The 25728-nt window shown below is 47.3% G+C and overlaps 1 protein-coding gene across 3 annotated transcripts in view; it reads left to right on the top strand.

Moving 5' to 3' along the window:
* The window catches only part of LCP2 (lymphocyte cytosolic protein 2), a 50183-nt gene that overhangs the window by 7095 nt on the left and 17360 nt on the right, over positions 1 to 25728 (top strand). For 2 of the 3 annotated variants that reach the window (XM_016954165.3, XM_001150122.8), the window contains exons 3-10: positions 2836 to 2882; positions 15152 to 15217; positions 15661 to 15692; positions 16700 to 16737; positions 20111 to 20309; positions 22546 to 22643; positions 23966 to 24032; positions 24150 to 24233. In XM_016954165.3, the coding sequence (XP_016809654.1) occupies positions 2836 to 2882; positions 15152 to 15217; positions 15661 to 15692; positions 16700 to 16737; positions 20111 to 20309; positions 22546 to 22643; positions 23966 to 24032; positions 24150 to 24233 (631 nt within the window). The remainder of the gene's footprint in view (positions 1 to 2835; positions 2883 to 15151; positions 15218 to 15660; positions 15693 to 16699; positions 16738 to 20110; positions 20310 to 22545; positions 22644 to 23965; positions 24033 to 24149; positions 24234 to 25728) is intronic. The other variant, XM_016954166.3, reaches the window with a different exon arrangement.

Below are 25728 nucleotides of genomic sequence, written 5' to 3'. Positions count from 1 at the left end.
TCTTCTTTCTTTACTTCTTTGCCATTTTTGTTTTCCACTGAAAAGGTTAGATCCTTATCTGGTAGAAGCTATGCTTCTAGAAGTTATAAAAAGAAGAGAAAAGGAGTTTGAGACTTGTGTCAGTTGGGAAGGCATGTGACCCCATGTTGCAGAAACCTGACCACAGTGGCCTAACCAAATAAAGGTCAGTCTGTTTCAAGTAATAAATGTATAGGCGGGTGCCAGGGGATGGTGAAAGAAGACATCAAGAACCCAGGCTTCATCTAACCGATGGAAAAAGCCTGTGGCTTCTGTCCTAACAGTTGTCAGTTGGCTACTTCACCTTTAGGCATCATATCTCCATGGCAGGCAGGGAGACGGGGAGAAAGGCAAAGAGGAGAAGGTGTATGGTGAATGGTAAATGCATGCTCCCTTTTTTCCAGGAAAGTAGTAACTTTTCCAGAAGCTCCATCCAGCAGACTTTGGTTATATCTTACTGTCCACAGCAGAGTCATGTGACCTCCACCATCTGCAAGGGAGCCTGGAGAGTTAAATATTTTGAACAAGCACATTTACTGCCCTGAATGAAACCCAGGACCTGTCAGTAGGAAAACAAAGAGAGAGTGGGTATTGGGTAGGCAAGCAGCCATGTCTGCCACATTGCCTCTCCCACCAGGACCCAGTTTGTGGCTTTCCTCTTTCTGTACCTCTCTTCTCAACACCCACAGCATATAATCATACTCCCACAAAGCCATAAATCTTAACTCCAAAATCATCATGCAAATAACCCAGAGTTTACTGGAGGCTTTTGGAAAAGGTGGAGGAGGGGGTTACATCACATAGCAAAACTCTCCAAAAATTCTGTTTCAACATCTCTCATCTTTCCTCACAGTTCTTGTCTTCCTCTTTCCTAACACCCTGCTCCTCTATGTCTCCAGCCAGGCTCATGTCCACCTCCTCCTCCACAATCTTCCTGAAATTCCCTCGGCTTATGCCCTCCTCTCAGCAGAGCAGAAGCTGGTGGCCAGCTGCTCAGTGCTCAGCCGCCACCCCGCTGGCAGCCCTTAGGAAGGCTTCAACTCCTCACACCACACTCAAAACATGAGTCTTGGTACCTCCCTGAGTGGGAGTAGTTCAGAAGCAGGGAGATGCTGCTCAGTGATGAAAAAAAAAAAAGAGAGAAAGAAAAGAAAAGAAAAGACAGGAAAGGAAAGGAAAGAAAGAAAGAAGGAAGGAAAGAAAGAAAGAAAGAAAAAAAGAAAGAAAGAAAAAAAAAAAAAAGGAGTAGTTAAGAAGCTTAACCAAAAGCCCGATGCCCTCAGGACTTCTGGCTGACTCCCTTCACCAGCCCCAACCCTGCCGCAGGTGGTCTGATCAGCGTCCAGATCAGAAACCATGCCTATGAGCTGGATCAGATGGATCCAGTGAACACATTGCTAAGATGCCCTAGCCCCAGCCTCTGTGCCAGCTGATCTCAAAGAAGAGTGCCCAGATCTTTCCAGTGGTCAGAAAACCTGACAGGCAGCTCCCAGAACGGAAAAGAAGCAAAAACACTAAACTCTAAGACTCACCCAGACCCCTGCTGCTTCCCCACCAGGGGTAGTAATTCCTCATCTTACTCCTCCATTTCTCAGTCACACACTGCGCCAGGCACTGTGCCAAAACACATTACATACATCATCCCACTCAGTCCTCACAATCCTGATAGGTGGGTATCATTATTATTATTATGGTCCCCATTTTACAGATAAGGAAACTGAGGCTCAGAGAGGCAAAGTGCATGCCCTAAATGACACAGCTGCTAAGTGAATGAACCAAAATTCAAACCCAGCCCATCTGATTCCAGAGCTCCCACCCTAACTACCCAGCCCTCTGGCCTTAACTAGAATGGTGGTGGAGCCCTTTGTTGGCTCATCATTGGTTCTATGGAAAGCATGCCCAGTCTCTTTTCTGTTCCCAATTCTGACATGCTCTCCTCTCCTCCTCCCTTCCAGATGCCTCCTTTCACCTTTCCCCCCATAATCCTCTCCAACATAGGCCACAGGGGCCGTCAAAAGGATCAGACATGGTAGGATGGAGGTTTGCAGGAAGAAAATAGACTGTGGATGTCACAGAGTGGAATTCCAGCCCCAGCTCATCCCCCACAAGTGGAAATCCCCTTGATATCCCTGATCCTCGGCTTTCTCTCTTTCAAAATGGGAATGCTGGTAACTCCTGCATCACAGAGTTGATGTGAGGATTCACTAAAGCATTAAGAGGCGGAGGCCCAGAGTTAGTTCTTGACAAATGTGAGTTTCTTTCTCCCCTCCCTTCTCAGTTCCCTCAAGAAAGCCTTTTCATGGCATCCCCATATCTTGAGAATTCTACCAACAACCCTGGTGAAAGAGGTTCTCCGGGGTGTGATGTTGGTGAAAGAGGCACAGACTCCTCCAGGCTGGCTTCTCTGCAGCTGACCTTGTGGAGACTGAGAGGGCCTGAGGTCTGGGGTGTAGGGAAGAGGTCACAACATGGCCAAATGCAGCCCACACAACGAGTCGTTTGGTTTCACAGATTTAGCTCTCACAGTGTTTAAGTCAAAATTATTTGCCAACATTTGGAACTCAGAGCATTTCACATAAAACCCAGACTTAAGGATTCCCTTTGTAAAAGCAGATCCAGCAACAGCAGGCCCGCAGGCTTTTAGACAAAACATCTAGAGGCTGCCTACTTGGGGAGGGTGGGTGGGCAGGGCGGTTTCTCCTCTGTTTGCCACAGTCCCCACCACTCCCTATATTGTTTCACATATCACTCTTCCCCTCCTGCTCAGAGCCCTTTCTGTGGGTTGTAACCTGCCTGCCATATGTGTCTTCATTTCAGAACCTGACAGAAAATGACATCCAGAAGTTCCCCAAGCTCCGGGTGCCGTAAGTACTCCTCCAACTCTATGGGTGATCTGGGAGCAGAGGTGGGAATGGGGAGTAGTGTGAGTGGGGGCTGGGTCAGTTCTATGTCATTGTCGGCTTGAAATAAGAAAGCAAGCAGGAAGGATGAGGGCAAGGGCAGGATGTGGGGAACAGAAGTTACATGAAGAGCTGGAAAACAGAAGTCACAGATCCAGCCCAGCTGGTGACCTGGATGCTCTTGCCAAAAACAAGCCCAACTCTGGCCAATGTTTTCATTTCCTCTCTTCTCATGGGGTGCTTGGGCCTGTGAAAATAGCATCAGTGTCAAGGTTTCATCATGGCATCACCACTGACTCAGTGATGGCTTAAGTTTTCTTGACCTCCATTTCTCACACAGTAAAATGAGAGCCAAATCAGATGACAGCAATGGATATAATTATGTGTTGATACTGAGTGCTTGGGAATGTCTGACAGGGGTGTTATGTTGAGAAGAATCCCGAGGAAAGGGAGCTGTGATTGATTATTCATGTCTGCCATAGGTGCTGAAAGGGGAAGTTGCAGTATGCATGTCATGCCATGTATTTTTCATCCCTCTAGTAAAGGTCTCACACACTCAAATACCTACAGGAGCCAGGCAGGTGCTATAAATGTGTAAAATTGGTCAGGTTGAAAACACAAAGCCCCGTTGTTTTGTTTTGTTTTGTTTTATCATCATTGGACAAAACAGTAGTAAATATTCTGTATGAAGAAATAGTTCTCCATTATAAGAAAAATAATAGCAAGGTTATCATATGACGAAAAAAGTAGCCATCGCAAAGCCTCATTGTTGGTGAAACAATAGAGAATGGTGGGGATTGTGGCAAATCAGATATCATATGTTCCATTCAAAGAGTGCAGCAGCTCCTCAGCTCCAGCTAATGTGGACCCAACAATGCCCTATCTTCAAATTTATCAAGAATAACTAGAAATATGGGTTTCATGTGCTATATCTCCATTTTTAAACATTGGCTCAAATGTTTTAAATATTGTGAATGCCACAGTAAACACACCTAAGGGCTACATATAGTCTGTGTGTTACCAGTTTGAGTTCTCTTCTCTGGACATTCTATAAGGACCCTTCTCTTACTCTAAGGGTCTCAGAGCTCATCATAATCAAAGGGAAGTAGGCCAAAGGAGTAGGAGGTGGGGAGATCTCATGAATAGGTAGGAATGCTGGCAGCTCAATTAAGGAGAATATTTTTAGCATGACTATAGGGTTTCCCTTGTCCGGAAGGGGTAGGGAAAAGAGAGGAATAAGGATTTGCCTTTGGTGCTGTCTATCTCCAGGGACACGTGTTGTTGAAGATGGCTTGATCTTTCTAAGGATATCCTCTAACCACATGTGGCTACTTCAATTTGAATTAAATTTAAAATTCATTCCCCTGAGACACTAGCCACATTTTAATAGCTACGTATAGCTGGTGACTACTATGCTGGAGAGTGCAGATATAGAACATTTCTATGATTGCAGAAATGTGATGTTGTAGAGATAAACCATAGTTCTTTGCAAAAGAGGGAACTTTACACACAGGTGTCAGAATTGGTGGCTGGTGGGCCAGTCTCAGACTGCAGGTATGTTAAATTTGGTGACCACTGTGCTTTGAAATCAGGAAAACTTCCACAAAATCCAGCCTCTTTAGAAACAAGTGAAAGATGTGGCAATTGAGGGCTTATATTCTACTGTGGCAATAGTCAGCCGGATCTGATGTCTGCTGCCCTGTTTAGTTGGGATTTGTGCTCCCCAGTTCACCAGGGTCCCACCATTCCCTGAGGGATCGTCCTAAGGTACGTCAACCATTTATATCATATCATGGGAACTTTGGCTTTCGAACAAGATGAAGTAATAGGGATCAGATTTACTTTCCCAACTGAAATAACCAAATAACCAGGCAAAATATATGAAAGAGCAATTATCAAGACATTGAGCATCAGACACCGAGGGATGGAAAACAAAGGCAGTGAAGCCTATGGTTGCTTGCTGCTTTGAGAATCTCCAGGCCTTGGCACAGGGAGCAGGGAGCACAGTGCTGGGTCTGGTGGACGACTTGAGTTGAGGAGGCAGCGGAGAGTCCAGGAGCCTAGAGTTCACTCAACGCGTGTCAGAGAGGAGAGAGCTGCATAGAGAGAGCATTCTGGAGAGCTTCAGAGGGGCCCCTCTTTAGCAAAGCACAGATCAGTCCATGCATGAAAGGAGAGACTACCTGTAGGTGGCAAAAGAACTACCCAACAGTATTGGAGGAAAGAGTAGCCACTCACAGGGCTGGAAATGGTGTCTGTTTCTACCAGCCTGGCTGGAAAACATAGTCATTGGGTAGAGTGCCTAGAAGAATCTTGCCTTAGTGGTGGGGAATAATTAGCCCTAATCTAAAAATTGTTCAGGTCCTGGCTAGAAACCTTAAAAGAAAGACCCAAAAGAAACAAACTGCTTCTAAGTAACTTAACTGCATCTCAGAACAAAACTTAAACCTATTTATAGGAATGCAAAAATATTCACTACCCAACAAAATAAAATTTATGATATTAGGCATCTAATCAGAGACTAACAGGCACACAAATGAGCAGGAAAATATAACCCACAACAAAGAGAAAAACTAAAACATCAAAACTGACCCATAACTGACACAGAGATTAGAATTAGCAGACAAGGAGAATGTTGAGTGTATTTCATGTGTTCTAAAAGTTAAATTTGGGCATAAGAAATTAAAAAAAAGACCCAAACAGAACTTCTAGAAATGTAAACTATAAAATCTGAGATTAGAAATACACTGCTTGGGATTAACAGCAGATTAGATATTGCAAAAGAAAATAGTAGTAGACATGAAGATACAGTGATAGAAATTGTCCAAATTGAAACACACAGAGAAAAAAAACTAAAACAAAACACTGAAAAGAGCATCAAGGGGCCGGGCACGGTGGCTCACGCCTGTAATCCCAGCACTTTGGGAGGCTGAGGTGGGCGGATCACCTGAGTTCAGGATTTTGAGACCAGCCTGGCCAATATGACAAAACCCCATCTCTACTAAAAATACAAAAATTTGCCAGGCTTGGTGGCGGGCGACTGTAGTTCCAGCTACTGAAGAGGCTGAGGCAGGAGAATCACTTGAACCCGGGAGGTGGAGGCTGCAGTGAGCTGAGATGGCACCACTGTACTCCAGCCTGGGTGACAGAGCAAGACTCCATCTCAAAAAAAAAAAAAAAGCATCACGGAACTTTGGGACAATTTCAAAGAACCAAATATATATCTAAAGTCCCCAAAGGAGAGGAAAGAATGTGTATGTGAGTGAGGAAGGAGAGACAGAAATAAAACACTTGAAGACATAATGGCTAAAAATTTTTCAAACTGGATGAAAATTATAAACCCACAGATCCAAGAGGCTCAACAAAACCCAAATCTAAGAAACAGGAAGAAAACTAGCTCTGAGACACATCACAATCAAATTGCTCAAAACCAATGATAAAAAGAAAATCTTAAAAGCAGTCAGAAAAAAAAAAGACATATTACATACAGAGGAACAAATGCAAGGATCACAGCAGCTTTCTCGAAAGTAAAATAGCAAAAGAAAAATATTGTCAACCTAGAGTTCAATACTAGGCAAAAATATCTTTCAAAAATGAAGACGAAATAAAGACTTTTTCAGACACACAAAATCTGAACTGTACTGCCACAGGTGCTTTTTAAAAGTCCTTCAAGTGGAAAGGGATGTGTACATAGGAATGAAGGGTGCCAGAAATGGTAACTACTTAGGTCTGTGTATGTACGTGGCCCTTGAGGGCATTTGAGTTTGCATCTTGTGGTCCCTATACAAGATTAATATTTCAATAATACTTTATTCATTTAATGAACTGCTGTTAGATAACTACAATGTGTCAGGCCTTTGTTAAAATTATTCAGGCTGCAAAGACATGGGACAGAATCCTCATCCTCAGGACACTCACATTCTAAAGGGAGGTCAGACAGACAAGCAAAGCAATTACACTACAATTACAACAGTGCAATGGTACATGCATGCACAAGTTCAAGCGCTCGTAGGAAGGCAGGAGTAATTTTCCCCACGGTATTCAGGGCAGACAAGGGAGGAAAGGACCCTAAGTTAAATCTTGAAATAGGAAGGATGGATTGTAGGACATTCTAGAAATGGGAACATATTACAGAGGCACCACCCAGTGTGCCTGGTGGAGCGGCAGCGGGGCAGAGCAGCTGGGGCATATACCTGGGGGAGTGGAAAGCAAAGAGGCTGAAGTGAGTGGTTGTGGGGTGTGTCCCTCAATTTATAAAGGTCCCGTGAGCCATTCTCAGGAGCCAGAGAGTGTTAGTGAAGTGAGCATCAAGGTAAATTTGTGTCTTATCTCTGTCCAGGGCATGTAAGTGATGATTTGGAGGACAGCCCAGCTGGGGACATGGGACTGAGTTAGTTGGTGGTGACCAAGATCCTGCCAGTGAGCTAGGAGCCTCCCCTAGGGCTGTAGCTATGAAGATGGGGGGATGGAAGAGATTTAATCAGAACAGTGGAAGGACAGAGATAAAGAAGGCACTTTCAGCTTGGAAGATCCTTTTTCATCTTAAGGCTAAGCTCAACTGATGTCTTCTGGCTTTTTTGAGAGCCTGGAGAAAGTGGTAGGGGTGGGAAATGGTTTCTGGTTAGTGTGAACGGGAGAATTATCAACACATTGCAAATGGGCTGGGGTGGGATCTTTCTTTAGCTCTCTGGAAACTAAAACAAAAGCTTGGCCTGCGATGTAATCCCCTCCTCCAATGTGTTTGAATGTGCACCCTAGAAAGACTGTGAAGCCTGCCCATAGAACATGAAGGGTTAATATGGAGAATGATGGAGAAAATATCAAGGGAAGGTCCAGGCTGCCCTGATGAGGTGACTTAGAGACTCACTGTCCCTCTTGGCAGAAATATATAACAAGGACCAATTCCAGCTCTACTTCCAATGAGATGTGTGACCTGGGACACAGCCCTAGACCACCCTCAGCTTCCTAAACTATAAAAGGAAGGAATGGGTTAGAGAGACTCTACAAGCTCACCAATTTTAAGTGCTACTATTTGGGGTATAAATAGGCAGACAGGAGAGCTTAGTGAGAAAAAGCGCAGGCTCTGAGGTCAGATGCTTGAGACCCAATCCTTCCATTCACAGGCTGTGAGACTTGAGGGCAAGCTAGCTCAGCTCTCCGAGCCTCAGCTTCCTTATCTGTATAATGCTAATAATGATAGACCCTACCTCAGAGGGTTAATGGGAAAATTAGGGGAAATAATGGGAAAATAACAATATGCACTGAATAAGTGTTGGCTATTCTTGCTTTATGTAAAATCCCAATTAGAACAATTTTAGCTTTTTAACTATTCTATCTTTCTGGAGAGGAGGAATTAAAGAATAGAGAGGACGTAGGGTTTTGGAGTGAGGGAGATCCAGGCTCTAAAGCTGACTTTGCCTCCCACCAGCTGTAGGACCTTGGGGAAGTCATTTAGGCAATCAGAGCCTCAGCTTCCTTGTCTGTAGAAGGGAAAAGAGCTAACTTTTCAGGAGTGGGGAATATTAAAGGAGGCAGCACACAGAAATTGCCTGGTGCTGTCCTGGATACTTACAGGTGTTCAATACTTTATTCATTCCATCTCTTGTACATAAGTTTATTTGTCTTGATCATTACCCCAAAGGCCTTTGGAAAAGAAATTGTGTTCATGTACAGAAAACCAAAACAATATTACATTCTTCTGAATGTCTCTATTTCCTTCCCTGAAGTTTACGATATAAGTATTAAATAGATTTTTAAGAAGGTAAGTTGTGGTAAGGAAGGCTCTCTCAGCCTGAAAATACAGTCACTCTCTCAGGACATGGTTGATCCCAAGACACCTGCAACATTGTAAAGGTGGAGGATTTTTAAAGAAAAAAAATGAAGGCTCCCTTTATAGGGCCTAGGTTGGCCCTCATGGTACAGCTGACAATGGTCTGGTTAAATCGACAGAATACACGAATACACGTTCAAATCTGCTGGTGCCTATTTGAAGTTCATTAAAGGATGGGATGTTATAAGTTTTATATTTAAATCCACAGTGTAACTTTACGGAGAAGAGAGTGACGGGGTGGGTGGTGCAGGCAGCAATTAGGTATTGGATGATGCTCTTTCTGCTGGTTCTCCCTGTAGCCATTACCAGTGGTGCAATTAGGCTGGGAAAACCTAAGACTCAAGCTGAGAAGTAATGCAGAAATATTTGTCTGTCTTCCTGTAAGGCTGTGAGTCTAATGGCAGAAACAACGTACTGAGGCATCTCCTTTGTACCTATTTCTCCACCTGAGACAGAGAAGACAGGAAAGGTGTGGAGGAAGGGACGCAGAGGCGAAAGGAACATTCTCATGCCTGTTAAAGAATGTGGCCACTCAAACGCCTGTAATCCCAGCACTTTGGGAGGCCAAGGCGGGCGGATCACAAGGTCAGGAGATCGAGACCGTCCTGGCTAACACAGTGAAACGCTGTTTCTACTAAAAATACAAAACAATTAGCCGAGTGTGGTGGCAGGCACCTGTAGTCCCAGCTACTCGGGAGGCTGAGGCAGGAGAATGGCGTGAACCCGGGAGGCAGAACTTGCAGTGAGCCAAGATCGTGGCACTGCACTCCAGCCTGGGGGACAGAGCAAGACTCCGTCTCAAAAAAAAAAAAAAAGAAGTATGGCCAGACCTCAGCAAAACCAAAACAGGGCCTCTCTCCAACATGGTCCTCCCCTGTCCCATTCAGTGGCTAATTGCCGTCCAGGGACCCAGCTCTCGTCAGTCCTCAAGGGACCTGCCACAGGAAAGGTGACTCCCTTGGCTGTTCCTTCTTCTCTTCCAGTGCAAGCCCACAGCACTCGACGTGAAGCCTCCTCTCCCCATAAATGCTGGTCACGTGCCTTTAGACAGATGCCTCCCTCAGAACCTTGCCTATTATTATTATTATTATTTTTTGAGATGGAGTTTCACTCTTGTTGCCCAGACTGGAGTGCAGTGGCGCAATCTTGGCTCACTGCAACCTCCGCCTCCTGGGTTCAAGCGATTCTCCTGCCTCGGCCTCCCGAGTAGCTGGGATTACAGGCATCACCATGCCTGGCTAATTTTTGTATTGTTAGCAGAGATGGGGTTTTGCCATGTTGGCCAGGCTGGTCTCGAACTCCTGACCTCAAGTGAACCACCTGCCTCAGCCTCCCAAAGTGCTGGGATTACAGGCATGAGCCACCACACCTGGCCAGCCCTGCCTTTTTTATTTGTAAAAATGAGAATAATTATACTTGTCTACCAGGAAAATGGTCGTGAGGCACCAGGAAAAACACTCCATGTAAAACTACAGGGGTAGGGGACATGGGTGACAAGTAAGGAGAACACTGTGTCCTCAAATTATTATGTCCTACTCTTACACTCTCGACCGAGGCCTCAGGTGATGGTGAAAGGCTCCTTCCTGAGTCTTAAAACATCTGGCTGACCCCGGCTTCTCAGGTGACAAGGATAGAATTTAGAAGGTTTGGCTCTTGGTTCAAGGGGGCTGGTCTTTAAAGACGGAAAGAACACTTTGTTCCTTGGAAGGAGGATTGGAATGCAGAGCGAGAGCAGGGCTGGGAGTGGGAATGTGTGCAGGGAGGAGGGGTGGGGAGGAGAAGGAGAGTTCCAGGGTCCCACTGAGAGAACAGGGCAGGGGGAGAGGCATCTGCCCTACCCAGGACCGGGGAGCCTTGTCCCAGGAGGGACCAGCAGGCAGTCTGAAATCTGAGCCCAGGGAATAAGGCTCCCACTGTGGGAGGGCTTTGGTCAGAAGTTGGCCAAAGCTCTTACTATGTGAGCTGTGGCAAGAATGCGCTCTACATCATAAGCCAGTATACAGCTACACGTGCCACAGTAGAGGAAACAAAGATGGAATTTTCACAGGACAATGCCTATTCTTACTGCATGCTTTGTGCACTGATATTTTCTATTCTATACCCCTTCCCTTCCCCACTCTCTCTCTCCCTCCTTTTCCACCTGCCTGGCAGCCTTCTTTTCTTGTATAGTTTCTTTCCTCTTGTGTCATCAGCAAAGTTGATTTCTAGACCCACTAGTGGGGCTTCCTTCACTGTTGTTCAAGTGTGGGGGAGAATTAAAGGGCTATATCAGAGGCCAGCTAAGGCCCCGCACACCCCAACTCTCCTGTTTCACTCCCTTCATAATCACAAATTTCCTTCTCCTGCCTTTCCTTCTCCTCCTTTTTTAAAACAAGCAAACAAACAAACAATTTCATTAGTGTCAAGAATAACAGGATTTATTTCACAAGCTTTTTGGATCATAATAAAAATCACCTGGGGGCCGGTTGATGTCACTGAGCCTCAGGCTTCTCCTCGGAGAGTCTGTTCAGGTAGGTCTAGGCTGGGCCTGGTGATCAGTGTTTGCAACAGGTACAACTAAGTAATCATGATGATCAGGCCCATCAGGGATTCCCTAATCAGGTTTAACCCCTGTATTGTGCTGATAAGGAATCTGGGGCCAAGTGAGGGCAGCTGCCTTGTCTGAGATCACACAGTGGGCGCCACCCTTGGGGCCAGACATTGTAGTTAGACTGTCTGTGCCTGCAGGCCCTGTACCTTGTACATTACCAGGAGAGACCTTAGACTGAGAAGATGAAGACTGGCCCCCACCATGCTGTAAGTTAGGGATGCAGCTGGGCTGGAACCTAGGTCATTGTAGAATGCTGCCTTCCTACAAGGGGCTGGCTTCCTGGGGGGAGGTTCAGCCCATTTCCAGGGCCAGCTAGTTCCTTAAACAAAGGCAAGCAGAGAGGACTGCTGTCTGTGGCTGCCCAGCCCCCATCACTTCTTGCTCTGGTCCTGAGCGAGGCCTGGGGTTTATGGGGTGAAGGGAGAATGAGTCACCTCCCTCCACTCACTGTCACTTGGTCCTCTGGGGTAGGGTGTAATTTGAAGGTTTGCACCTAGCAATAGCCATAGCAACCACCTCCCTGCTATGCCCACCATCACTGTTGCACCGTCCACCAGACCCTGGCAGTGGTCCCACAGGCTTGGAAGGTGCTTTCTCTAGCCCATTAAAGCAGGAGGACCCTGGGAGCCCACACTTTGCTGCAAGCCAACTGCCAGGACCTGTTCTGCCCCCACTCAGCTCTTTGCTGCTCCTCTGCTGAGGCCTGCGGTTTGACATTTCCTTCCTCACCCAATTCGAGCCCCGGCAGCCTCCAGCCTGGCTGCTAGAGATACTGGTGAGAGGCAACACCGCAGAGAGCAGGAGGTTCTTTCAAGATCCAAAGCAGCCTTGTGAGCTGGTCAGAGCCCTGTCAAACTCTGTAGGAGGAGGGCGTTGAGGTGAGCCTCAGTCCCACCTCGCTCAAGTCATTACTGAAATGTCACCTCCTCAGTGAGTCCTGATCATTTTAAATGGCAACCGCATCCCACCCCTGCACTCCCATCCCCCTCCCCAGCCTCCCACCCCTGCACTCCCATCCCCCCAGCCCCCCACCCCTGCACTCCCATCCCCCCCAGCCCCCCACCCCTGCACTCCCATCCCCCTCCCCAGCCCCCCACCCCTGCACTCCCATCCCCCTCGCCAGCACCCCACCCCTGCACTCCCACCCCCCCCAGCCCCCCACCCCTGCACTCCCATCCCCCTCCCCAGCCCCCCACCCCTGCACTCCCATCCCCCCAGCCCCCCACCCCTGCACTCCCATCCCCCTCGCCAGCACCCCACCCCTGCACTCCCATCCCCCCAGCCCCCCACCCCTGCACTCCCATCCCCCTCACCAGCCCCCCACCCCTGCACTCCCATCCCCCTCCCCAGCCCCCAACTCTGCATGTGCATGGTGCATATGCAACACATTTCACCTCCTTAAAGTTTCCTCTCCACTAGCAGGGATCTTTGTCTGTTTTGCTCATTGAGGCACCTTGAGCACTTCTAAGTTCCCAGCACTTAGAAGGCCCTCAGTGCACATTGTTGAATAAACAGGTGACAGAATGGGAGTGGCTGCTGTAGCCAGCACCACCTGACACGGCCAGGACACAGGACACTAACGGGGCTCCCTTGCCAGCTCTGTAGGAGTCCTTTTATCCCACATGCCCATCGTCTTCTTGAAACAACCACTTAAGGGAACCAAAAAGAACCATGTCACAAGCATTCTGACGGCATGGTCAGGAGGCAACTAGGAAGCCCCCGCTGCTGCCCTTAAAGCCTCTCTCTCTCTGCCCAGTCACAAAAGCCTGGAGTTGTCAACAATATTATTACAGAGAGTAAACCTTTCCCTCCCCTTTCTCCTTCTCTTTCCTCTTAAGTACCAGTGTGTTTATCAAAATTTGTTTATCCTATTGCTCTAATGAGGTAGGAGGTTGGATACCATTTCTTTCTTTCTTTCTTTTTTTTTTTTGAGACGAAGTTTTGCTCCTGTCCCCAGGCTGGAGTGCAGTGGCGTGATCTCAGCTCACTGCAACCTCTGACTCCCAGGTTCAAGCGGTTCTCCTGCCTCAGCCTCCTGAGTAGCTGGGATTACAGGCGTGCACCATGCCTGACTAATTTTTGTAGTTTTAGTAGAGACGGGGTTTCGCCATGTTGGCCAGGCTGGTCTCGAACTCCTGACCTCAGTGATCTGCTCACCTCAGCCTCCTGAAGTGCTAGGATTATAGGCGTGAGCCACCGCGCCCAGCCTGGAGCCCATATCTTGGGAGAAATGAAGGAGTTGAGGGGCAGGGGAGGTGATGGAGAAATCGAGAAATGGTGGCTGCTAAGGACTTCCTTTGCTAACTTAGCAAGTTTATTTTAGGCTAAACTTGTTACTTTGAGATGGTCATTAAGCAGAAGAAATAGAGATCATGAGCCGTTCTCATAGGCAGGCCAGGGACTCAACAGTATCTGCCTCCAGAGAGCTTGCAGCAGAAAGGGAACTGACACAGGGGTGTGTGCGTTGAAAGGGCACTGGCTTGGAAATTAGAAAGGCTAGCTTGTGGTGCTGGTGTGAGTTGTGGGAAAAGGGGTGGCCTTTACCACTAACTACTATGTGGCTTCAAGCTACTCCCTTTTTTTTTTTTTTTTTTAAGATGGAGTCTCCCTCTGTCACCAGGCTGGAGTGCAGTGGTGTGATCTCGGCTCACTGCAACCTCCGCCTCCCAGGTTCAAGTGATTCTCCTGCCTCAGTCTCCCAAGTAGCTGGGACCACAGGCACGTGCCACCATGCCCAGCTTTTTTTTGTATTTTTAGTAGAGACGAGACGGGGTTTCACCATGTTGGCCAGGATGGTCTCGATCTCTTGACTTCATGATCCGCCATCTGCCATCTCCTCTGTAAAATGAAATTGGACTGATAATCTGAGGTTCCTTCCAGTTGCCCCAAATCTCGAGGAAACACTAAGCCTATTGACTACTAAGGGTCTCGCTGGTCTCATCAGTGGGTACTAAGTGGGGCTGGAGTCTCGAGTTCTGGATATCTGAGAGACTGGAATGGATGCTCGTTGCTAGGGCATGCTGGAGATATGGTTCTGTCGGCAAAGCCCTCCTGCCCCAGCTCCCCCAGCTCCATCCTGGGATTTGGGGATTTGCTAGTTCTGACATGAAGGAACCCAGGGACTAAGAGTATCTTCAAGTGTCTTGGTCAAAGCTGGCCTCAAGGGCATGAGTGATTCAGGGAGTCTGTCATTCTGCAACCCCTGCCTTTATAGAGAATACCTCCCCAAACTTTTATAAGAATCCGCATCACCAAGTGGGAGTCCGGGAGGGGAAGATGGAAGGAGAAGGCAGGCCACAGAACAGCCCACTAGAGGTTGTGATAAGAAATCTCCAAGGAGCAGCTGATTCCTGTGGGTCTAGATGATGGTCTGAAGATTCTTAGGAACAAGACAGCACTGCCAGGTCATGCAAAAGCCAGGGGACCTCAGCCCCAGGAACAGTAAGACAACAAAATACACAGCTATCATATCCAGATCCTAAGGCTCCTGATTTTTGGAGGGAAAGCCAGGTGTGAGCTGACAAGTCTTTAAGGGGGAGCTCTGAGCTGGACTTGGAAGGCTCAGCCAGACACAGATCAGCAAGGAGGAGAGAGGGCTTCCTGGGCAGGAGGAAGGTCTGGCCCGGGGAATAAGATGGCAAGTTCTGGGAGGAAGTGAAGAGCAGAGGGTCCCTGCAGAGGTGACAAAGAGGAGGCTGGCCAAAGTTGGCCCTGGTGCCCCAAGTTTCTATAGACCAGGGGATATCAAGGGTCAGGGGGAAGGTTGAGACTGAGAGATGGTTTTGTCTCTTCATCTGTCTCTTTATCTTGCAGGATTCTCAGTAAGTTAAGTCAGGAAATCAACAAGAACGAAGAGAGGAGGAGCATCTTCACACGCAAGTGAGTGGGGCTGGTGTAAGGAAACGCAAGATTTTTCAGTTCCGAGTTGAACCTTAAAAGGGAGGCACAGAACTGTTTTTGCCCTACTTTTTGATCTGCATTTGTCCCCTGAATCCCAGGGGTCTGGAAGATGGTGTCCAACGAGGGGAAGGGGTTCCCTCCCCTGCCCTGCATCCTGTCCCTGGGTCTGGGACATCAGGGGAACTTCCTCTACAGCATCAGACAGTCATGAGCTTCCAGTCATGCCACTGATGTGGCTTGGTGATTTCCAGAATTTTCAGGGTATCCTAGCCCCAGTTGCTGAGCAGCAAGGATACAAACCTCTCTTGAGCAGTGAGACATGCCCTCCACTGGGGACTCCCTCTCGCTGGACCAGGTTGAGGAAAGAGGGAGATCCCCTTAAATCGATAAGACCATTAATGCAGTGCTATTTGCCTTTGCAGACCCCAAGTCCCGCGGTTTCCTGAAGAGACAGGTAAAGCTCTCAGGGCTCAGAGGTGATTGCTTTAGGAGGTGATAGGTATTTCAGTTTTCTTGCCTTTCTGGTTCCCGGGGCTCCTTGAGTTCATTCAGGTGACCTTACTGACTTGTCTGTCAGCCAGTTCTTACCCAGAAAAGGGTTTGGGTCTAGATGGAGGGGAGGAGATCTTGCTCTGCAGGCCACCTGGCTTAGGGCCCCTGTTCTGCTGGGACCATCTTCAGAGACACACTGAGGAGCTCTGGGAGCTCTGTAGAGGAAAACAGAGGGACCCCACCTCTGAGTGAGCACCTGAGCTTAGCTAGTCCCCCTGCATCTGAGTTTTTAAAGCAGCTTTTCTTTTTTCTTTTTTCTTTTTTTTTTTTTGAGACAGAGTCTCGCTCTGTCGCCCAGGCTGGAGTGCAGTGGCGCGATCTCGGCTCACTGCAAGCTCCGCCTCCCGGGTTCACGCCATTCTCCTGCCTCAGCCTCCCGAGTAGCTGGGACTACAGGCGCCCGCCACCATGCCCAGCTACTTTTTTTTGTATTTTTAGTAGAGACGGGGTTTCACCATGTCAGCCAGGATGGTCTCGATCTCCTGACCTTGTGATCTGCCCGCCTTGGCCTCCCAAAGTGCTAGGATTACAGTAAAGCAGCTTTTCAACTGTTCAATTGCACATAGTGTTGCAATGCAGATTCCTGGGGCCCGGCCTGTCCCACTGAGTCAGAAGCAGTAGGCATAGGCCCCCAGGTATCTACAGGTCTTAAAGCACTTCCTAAGTCACTGTTACACACGAGAAAGGTTGAGAACCATCGCCACCCCCTGGTTCTCTGGTAGAATGAGCACCTTGGGCAGGGTCGCTGGAGCTGACAGTAAGTGGCTAAACCCGCAGGGGTGTGGGAGGTAGGTGGAGGCCAGGGAAGGGGCATTGGTGAGGGAAAGCATCAGATGGGGAAGCTGCTTTGACTTTCCTTCAAGTGGTGGCTTTCTTCAGTGCTGATGGTGGTGTCATTTCCTTCCACAGAAAGCCACGAAGAGGACAATGGGGGCTGGTCGTCCTTTGTGAGTATGGTGTGGGCTGTTCTTGCACCTTTACAGCAGTGTCCAGGGCAGCTTTGTGATAAGGAGCCAGGATGGAGCCAAGTGAAGCGGGGCTCTAACATGATGCCAGCACACCCACCCAGGGCCCAGAAAAGGTGCTCTGCATAGGGCCAGACAGGAAATAGTTTTGGCTTTGGGAGCCATGCACTCTCTGTCTCAGCTACTCAACTCTGCTACTGGAGCACAAAAGCAGCCACAGACAATGAGCAAACAAACAGGCTTGGCTTTGCGCCCATAAACCTTCATTTACAAACACAGAGGGTGGGCTGCACGTGGCCCTAGGCTGTACTTTGCTGACTGCACTTCACCCACTGTTACCACCCCCCACCCACTACCCCCCCGTCTCCAAAAATGGACACTCCTAGAAATCTACTCTCAAGTAGCTTTTCTCATGGACTTAAGTCCCCATCGGTGACACGGAGGGAAAAGAACTTCAGAACCGACTGTTAGCCCTGAAAAGACCTCAAAGAGGGTGCAATCCAGTTGATTTTTACATTGAAAGGTCACAGTTCCCCCTCTGAGAGTCTGACGGATTATACAACCCCTCCCCAGGAACCTGTATACACAGTCACCACCCATGAAGCAGTCTCAGGCTAAGAACTCTATTATGGACCGTAGCCCAATCTGTTCATTTTACAGATGAGGCAACTGAGTCCACAGGAGAGCAGAACGTGACGTGCGTAGAACACAAAGTTAGTTAGAGGCAGACCTAGGACCCAGGTAACCAGACCCTCAGTCACGTGGGCCTTCTGGTAAGAGGCCACCTCTAGTGCCTTCAGAAGGCAGAAACAAACTGTCCCTTGACCTATTGGGATCCTGGTAAAAGAAAGTATTTAATTTGAAAAAAAAACAAAAAAAAGATTTAGCTAAGTTTATGCTTTCTACCTGAAAATGAAGGAATTTGAAAGATTTCTTTGGTACAAAGGGGAAATAGCCCAGAGTTTCTGCTGGAATGTTTCTGTTTACTCACAGAGGCAGAATCCTTGCCATGCAGCCTCTCTTGTGCTGTGCCTGAGGCTAGTCTTTGATCCTCTCTGTAAACTGAGGGCTTCCATTCACTAGTGGCTATAGAGCTTGGCAGCTGCATTATGTGCCCAGCTCTTTGCAAGGGCATACTGGGAAATGAGTGGAGATAAAGGACCCAATCATAAGCATTTTACAGTATGGATACCCCATTTTAAAAAGGTAAACTGAGGCACAATGCAATTTTTTTTTTTTTTTAAGGAGTTTATTTGAGCAAACAGTGATTCATGAATCAGGCAGCACCAAACCAGAAGGAGGCTTTGCTGAAGAAGGATGAGGGACAAGCATTTATAAAGTGAATGTAGATGTAATACAAAGAAAATATTTGGACTGGGTGCGGTGGCTTACACTTGTAATCCCAACACTTTGGGAGGCCAAAGCGGGCGGATCACAAGATCAAGAGATCGAGACCATCCTGGTCAACATGGTGAAACCCCATCTCTACTAAAAAATACAAAAATTAGCTGGGCGTGGTGGCGCGTGCCTGTAGTCCCAGCTACTTGGGAGGCTGAGGCAGGAGAATTGCTTGAACCCGGGAGGCGGAGGTTGCAGTAAGCCGAGATTGCACCACTGCACTACTCCAGCCTGGTGACAGAGCGAGACTCCATCTCAAAAAAAAAAAAAAGAAAAAGAAAATATTTGATGGGTTACAGTTATAACCGATCTCATTTAGTCTATCTTGCTGGAAAGCTCCTAGTTATATAATTATAAGTTGGCTGGCTACTTCTGATTGGTTGGGCTTAAGTTCTGTTTTTCTTTAATACAGGCATTTACAAGAAATAGCTCAAGTTAACTTTTGCTTATGCTGCAAATCAAGTAAGGTTTAGGTCACTGATGAGGCCCAACTGGTTTTGTCTGCTCAGGGATTCTTCAGGCCTGCTCTCCATTTTAATTTACTTTAACACACATATGGCAGAATATAATTAGCAACAACACCATGCATACAAATTTAGGAGCCAAATGATTGGGAGAAAATAATTGTTCTAGAAGCAGAGAGGAAAATTCTGTCATTTGAGAAAGGTTGATGGGGTAAAGAGCTGGTGTAAAGTCAGGAATGACGGGCCTAGGGTAGACAGGGTGAGGGAAGGGTCAGCAGCCTGGAGGGAGGCCACGTGCCTGCGGACCTCCATGCTGAGGCTCTTGATCTGAAGCAGCATTACTCTGGGGCTCTGGCCACCTGCTCCTAAAGTTATAAGAACCCTGACAGGGCAGGACAAAGTCTTTTTTTGGAGTTGGGAAGGCACCCAATGCTCACTTTGCCCCTCTGTTGTTGATGTTTTTAATATTCCTCAAGTCAAAAACAAACACAGGACTCTCTCAACAGAACAACGTAAAGACAGTCTGCCTGAGGCCACCCAAAGCTGTCAGGATTTCTAGGACACTGGAACATTTCTTTCCTCAAAAAGTGGCCACTTCCCATTGCTTTTTCCCACACTGCCCTTGAGTGTTGAGGTCTGGGCTCATTGACTCACTCCCTGGACTTTGGCATGACCGTGATGAGCGCTCATCACTGCTGCTGATGGTGCCACCTTTGCTTGGGAGGTCATTCTGATGCTCGTTCACCTTCATGGACTGCTTCAAAGGCAAGCATCCAGCACCTCGGGCTTACTTTCCCTGAGACCCAGGAAGAAGCAAAAATAAAATACAATAAAAAATCTAAAATTTAGAGATTCTTTCCAAGAGAGCAGCTTCAAACTCAGTGTCAGATTTCATGAATAATGGATGTGTTGATACACTCAACTTTCAGCAAAAAGAACAGCACAGCCTCTGACGGTCCCCTCCTAGACACAACTTAATCTGCCTTCCACTTAACAGGCTTTGTTTATCTGTTTTTCCCATTAGCTGGGCCTTCAACGCTGCACCAGGTTATAATGAGAGGACATTTTTTGAGCACAGGCACCCTTGAACAGAAATGGCAATTAACTAGTATCATCACAAATGCTCCAGGCCTTTAGTCTTTCTCTTGGTGATGCCTGGAGCAAAAAATGTGTTTACTCAAGACAGAGCCTATTCCGGTACCCTCTATTCCAGCATCCTTCCCCTTTCTTCTCTGTCTGTTGTGCAGAAAGGTGTTGTGTAAAAAGGTGGTCCGAAGACCTTCACCAAGGTCTCAAGTCCATGACTTGCTGCCCCTGTGGTACGGTGCTCCCTGACCTCAGATTCCTCATCTGTAAAATGGGAGTAACCATCTTCAGGCTGCCTGGCCCCGGGTTATACTGTTGTGAGGCTTGGCCGGGAGAGAGTAGGCACAGGCACATCGAGGGCCACAGAGCCTCTACAAACTGCACTGTCCCTATCACTGTGTGGGCAGGAAGAAGACGATTATGAAAGTCCCAATGATGACCAGGATGGCGAGGATGATGGAGACTATGAGTCCCCCAATGAGGAGGAAGAGGCACCCGTGGAAGATGACGCGGATTATGAGCCGCCACCCTCCAATGACGAGGAAGCTCTGCAGAACTCCATCCTGCCTGCCAAGCCTTTCCCCAACTCCAACTCCATGTACATCGGTAAGGGCCCGTTTCCGGATTTTCTGGCCCGAGCAGCCCAAAGCCAAGCTCGCCACTGCTGCATGGAAGGCTGATGCCCCAGCTTCCCCATGTAGCAGAAAGCTCTGGGTCTCGATATCTGCTCAGCTTCTTAACAGCTATGTGGCTTTGTACAAGTAACTCTGCCTCTCTGGGCCTCAATTTCCTCATCTGTGAAATAGGATAATAAATGTACAGACCACATAGGTTTGCTGTGAGGACTACTAAGACTGCAACCAATGCTTGCCTATGGTGGCTGATATCAGCATTGAACTACCACCTAAGGCTATTTGGCAGTTTCAACTCATTCTGCAGTTTACTCAGGTACTCCAAGAGTACTTTCCTGTTCCTCCCCATCTTTTGACCAAATTATAGTTACATGGCATTATTATGCTAGAATAAACATGAAGATGTTGAGTAGGGTTTGACTATAACTTTAAAAAATATTAGATGGTGTTTACGATTTTTATTGTCTATCTGTCCTTTTAGCCCACTTCTCTCTCCATTCATTCAACAAACATTGTTGATCTGCTGGGAGCCCAGGCCCCATTCTCAGTGCTTAGAAATGATCAGGAAAGAAGACATAGCCCCTGCCTCCTGGGGCTTACATTCTAGTAGTGGTGTTGACAGAAAATAAACAAATATATTCTTAAATAATATACTTTCAGAGAGTACGCTGAAAATTGAAGGTCAGTACCACAAAAAACGAATACCATTTAATCCTTTATGCGGTATAACCCATTTCCATTTTAAAGCCCTTTCACAAAATGCTGTCTCAATATCTCATGGTGGTTTTTAAACATCTGTGTAATAAGGACAACCATGATCAAGTCTGTTTGATATACAGGGAAGTGGAGGTCCGGAAAAGCAATGGATGAGTCAGTTGTTGAGTGCCTTGTGTGTGCCAGTCATTAAGATACAGAGTGAATAAGACAGCCCTCGCCAAGGGACTGACAGTCTGGCAGGTGACGCACCCTCCAACAAATGAGCCATGAGGTTACTTGGTGAAACCGTGATACAGAGGCAGGAAGACAAGCACAGATGAGGCTGGAGCGTTTGCCTGAGGGTGTATCTTTAAGCTGTGATATTAAACCAAGGTTAAAGGATAAATACAAGTTGGCCAAGTGGAAATGGATGTGGTAAGGGAAGAACATTTGAAGCATTAGAAATGGCTGTGCAAAGGCCCTGAGGCTCAAAGGAGCATGGCCTATTAGAGAAGCTGAGAGATGGCCAGTGCGGGTGGAGCAGGGTGGAATTAGATCAGGCTGGGCCTTGCTCCTACCCTCTTCCCTGTGGAAGAGCTGCACCTCCCCAAGGCTGGGACTAGAGTCAGGCAAGAGAGGCACCCAGGGCACAAAGCGTAAGGAGGCCCTACCCACTCACCCCTCTTGCTTGATGGTCTTGTCCTAGCCTTTCCCTGTCAAAGGGGTAGGAAATTGCCAGCCTGTCAACCTGGCCTAGGGACACTTCCCTGGAGATGTGGATAATGTGAGTTTCTGCCCAGATAATGTGAGTTTCTGCTCAAGGCAAATCTAGCTTCCACTTAAGAGTCTGTGGTCTGGTAACAGAAGTTGGTGACCAGCTCCTCCCTTTATGGGAAGAGATGAGCAAAATGAGGAAGTGTCAGGGAGGAGGTAGCCCAGGACACCGGAGAGGGGAAGGAAGGGCAGACAGAACAAGATCCCTATGGCAGTGAGGGCTGACTTCACCCTGCACAGGCAGCTGGGTGTGCCTGTGAGATTTTTGGCATGTGTGTGTGTCTGTGTGCACTCGTGTCTCTGTGTATGCAGGTGTGTGCATATATATGCATGTGTGTGCATGCATGTGTGCACATGTGTATATCTGTGTGTCTGCATACAGAGGTATGCATATGTTTACTTCTTACAAAATTGTCTGAAAATCCTCCCTTCCAGTTCTGGCTGAGCTGGTTACAAAGAGGCCTTTCTTGATTGGCAAAATCTCTGATAAATACCTATTCCTGTGAAATGCAAAGAAAGCTGAGCCTGTGTATAAGGAGAGTGACACAAACTAGGACAGAAAAAATGGGCAGGGAGGGGTGGGTGAGATCCAGGCTGGGTCTCCCCGTGGCTGGGGCTCGTGTGGGCCTGGGGGTCAAGGATCATGCACCCCCGGTGCCCCGAGCTGCATATCTGTTCCTGGAGACCCCTGAGCTTGGCCGACACTCCCCTTTCACTTTAATAACCTTGTGTTTCCACAGACCGGCCCCCCTCTGGGAAAACCCCCCAGCAGCCTCCTGTGCCCCCCCAGAGACCGATGGCCGCCCTCCCGCCCCCACCAGCCGGCCGGAATCACTCGGTAGGCCTCCTCCCGTTCTTTTACAGTACTTGGTGTCCACTGCAGTTATTTCCTCCGCCAGAGAGAAAAATAAAACTATAAACATCTTTATCTCATTCTAATTTTGTAAGAAAAGATTATAATCTTTTCCCTCGGCTGGGGAAAGGCAAACCCAAGCATTCACACGTGTTTCTTTTTTGGGGTAAAATACTGGTGGTTTTTATTTACTTCCCACTATTTGAGAGAAGTGAAAACTGTAAAATAAACCCAAAGAGAACCGAATTAAGTCCGTGGCACCTACTGGTGTTGCCTGGGTACCGAGCCTTCCTCTCTCCTGCAAAAAGACTTGCGCCACCTTCTGGCCGGCACCTGAAATTCCAAGGACAGGAGCCTTCAGACCGGAGGAGACAGAGGTAGCAAACCCCGTTTTCTCCCTCTTCGAGCATACAGCCCGGTCCTTATGAATCTGATAAGTTCGCAGAGTGACCCTGAGAAGCTCAGACTAAGGACTTGATAGTTAGGAATGTGTTCCCTTCACAAGTTTATCTACAGATGTATATTGCTTTTGAGATTTGAAGACCTTCTTTTGAGATGCAGGATTCACTTATTTAATCAGCAAATATTGTCTGAGCAGCTACTATGTGCCAAGCAGAGTTCTAGGCGTTGGAGATAAAGTGTGAACAAGATAAATAAGGTCCCTGCTTTCATAAAACTCAACTAAGGCTAGTTATCAGACGGTAGACAGATGTCTGAAAGAGATCATTTGAGTAGTTATGTGTGGTTCGGGGGACGGAAGACCAGGTAACATGACGGTATGGGGGGGGGGGGAGGTGACAAGGACCTGGGACAGAATGAGCCAGTTGTGGGAAGAGCCGGGAGAAGAACGTTCTAGGCAGAGGGAAACAAGTGTAGGGATGCCAAAGAGGGCATAACCTTGAGATTTTCCAGGAACTGCAAGAAGATTCTATGGTAGGGACCCCATGAGTACTGAGAAGGGATCACAGGAAAGAGTTGAGAGGGCAGACATGGGCCAGCTCAGGCAGGGCCTCGCAGGACATTAACGAGTTTCAATTTTGTTTCTAATGTGATAGGAGCCACTGGAAGTCTTAGCAGGAAAGTGACATGCTCACTCTGCTGCCTGCAGAAAACAGCTTGCGTGGCAGAGTCTAGAACAGGGAGCTCAGATAGGAGGCTACTGCGGTAGTTCAGTGAAGAAATGGACATGGATGTTTGTAGGCAGAACATGAAGATGAGGAAAAGTGAGCAGATCCAGACAGGTTTTGGGAGTGCAGGCTCTTGCTGATGTATTGGAAGTGCTTCCTAACGTTTGGATCTTTATGCAGCCACTGCCCCCACCCCAGACCAACCACGAAGAACCCAGCAGAAGCAGAAACCACAAAACGGCAAAGCGTGAGTACAAGGGCTGCTCTCTCTTGCCCTGTTCCCACCAGGCACTCCCCTAGCCCCGCCCAACCCCCAGCCGACTGCTTTCTTCTTTTAATTGATGTCAGCCTTTTCCCCTTCCAGTCCCTGCTCCTTCAATAGACAGAAGCACGAAACCTCCCCTAGATCGTTCATTAGCTCCGTTTGATAGAGAACCCTTCACACTAGGTGGGTATGATTCACATTTAATGCATAGTAATAATGATAAGCTGTTATAAAGTGCTTCCTGCATACGTTTCACATGTACCATCTCATTTAACTATGGCCACAATACTAGGAAGTGGAGACTAGTAGAATCATCCTCATTTTACAGATAAGGAAACGGAGACACAAAGAGGTACCTTCCCAAGATCACACAGCTACCAAGTGATGGGAGTAGAGACCAAAACCCATATCAGCCTCATTAGAAAGCTCCTGCTTGCAGCTTCTGGGGGCTGTGCTGCTTCTCTATGTGATGTGGATGATCTGTGTATACAAATCCCATTGTCCTTCAGCCAAGAGGCTTTAGGGTACAGAGAGAGGACCTGAATTGAGACAAAAGGGTTGGGGGAGCTGTTGTCTGCTGCCTTGCCTGCTACTTAATAGCTCACAGACCACAGGGATGTTAGTTTTTCAGAGCTCAATCTCCTAATCTGTAAGGTGGATGTTCTGTACATAGAAAATGCTTTATAAATCCCTAAGGTGCTATTCAAATGTCAGGGATGTTTTTGTTTTAGGTATGCAATTGACCAAACATTGGGTATACCACAGTGCTTTTTCTTCACAATTTACGCAGAATATTCTTGGATTGCAGTTACCTTCACGTGGAGCTATTTTCAATTCAATTCTTAGCTACCATTTATTGAGCAACTGCTATGGGGCAAGTGCTCTACCTACCACAAATACACCTACAGTATCTCTAATCCTCACACCAACTCAACAAAGGAGGTGCATTTTTAACCTCACTTCTCAGATGATAAAATTAAGGGTCAAAGAAGTTGAATAATTTGCCTAAATTTGCTTAAATTCGAACAGTTGTCTTTCTGACTTCTAAATGGGGGCTCTTTTCCACCATATCAGGCTGCAGTTGAGGACCCTGGGTTTTAACTTGCTGTGAACTACTTGAGTCTGAGTAAGGAACTCTGCAACTGAACGGAAAGGAGCCCAGAATCCCAGCTGCCCCCACCCCTTTCTTGGCTATGCTCTGAGCAAGGCATTTAGCTTTCTGTGGCCTCAATCCCTTTTTGTCTGTCAGCAAAATGACTTTCAGTTCTTGGATATGAGGCTGCTGCTCGCTGCTCTTTCCCCGAACTACATCACAGCTCTGCTGTGTCATGCAAAGCTGTGCTGGCTGGTTTGGCTTGGAATTGTCTGCTGTAGAGAGCTGTATAATTACATGGAAATGAAGATAGATTTGACTTCAGATTCCAACCCTGCTCACTACCATGAGCTGAGACATCAGAAAAGTGGAACACTGACATCAAATCCTTCACAATCACCTCCTGACACAAAAGTTATTCTTTTAAAATATTCTTTTTTTCTATATTTAAAAGCATTTTTAAATGACACACTTTTCTGACAATTTCTGTTTTACCCTTGAATTAGTCCCTTTTCTGTGATGTTTTGGAAGGATTACTGTCTTCTTAAAATGTTTACACCCCACATGAGACTTTTAACATGCTCA

The sequence above is a fragment of the Pan troglodytes genome, chromosome 4, assembly GCF_028858775.2.
Source record: "Pan troglodytes isolate AG18354 chromosome 4, NHGRI_mPanTro3-v2.0_pri, whole genome shotgun sequence".
NCBI classification, from domain to species: Eukaryota; Metazoa; Chordata; class Mammalia; order Primates; family Hominidae; genus Pan; species Pan troglodytes.
Note: the sequence above shows the minus strand (reverse complement) of the source record. Positions and strands in the feature narration are given on the sequence as shown.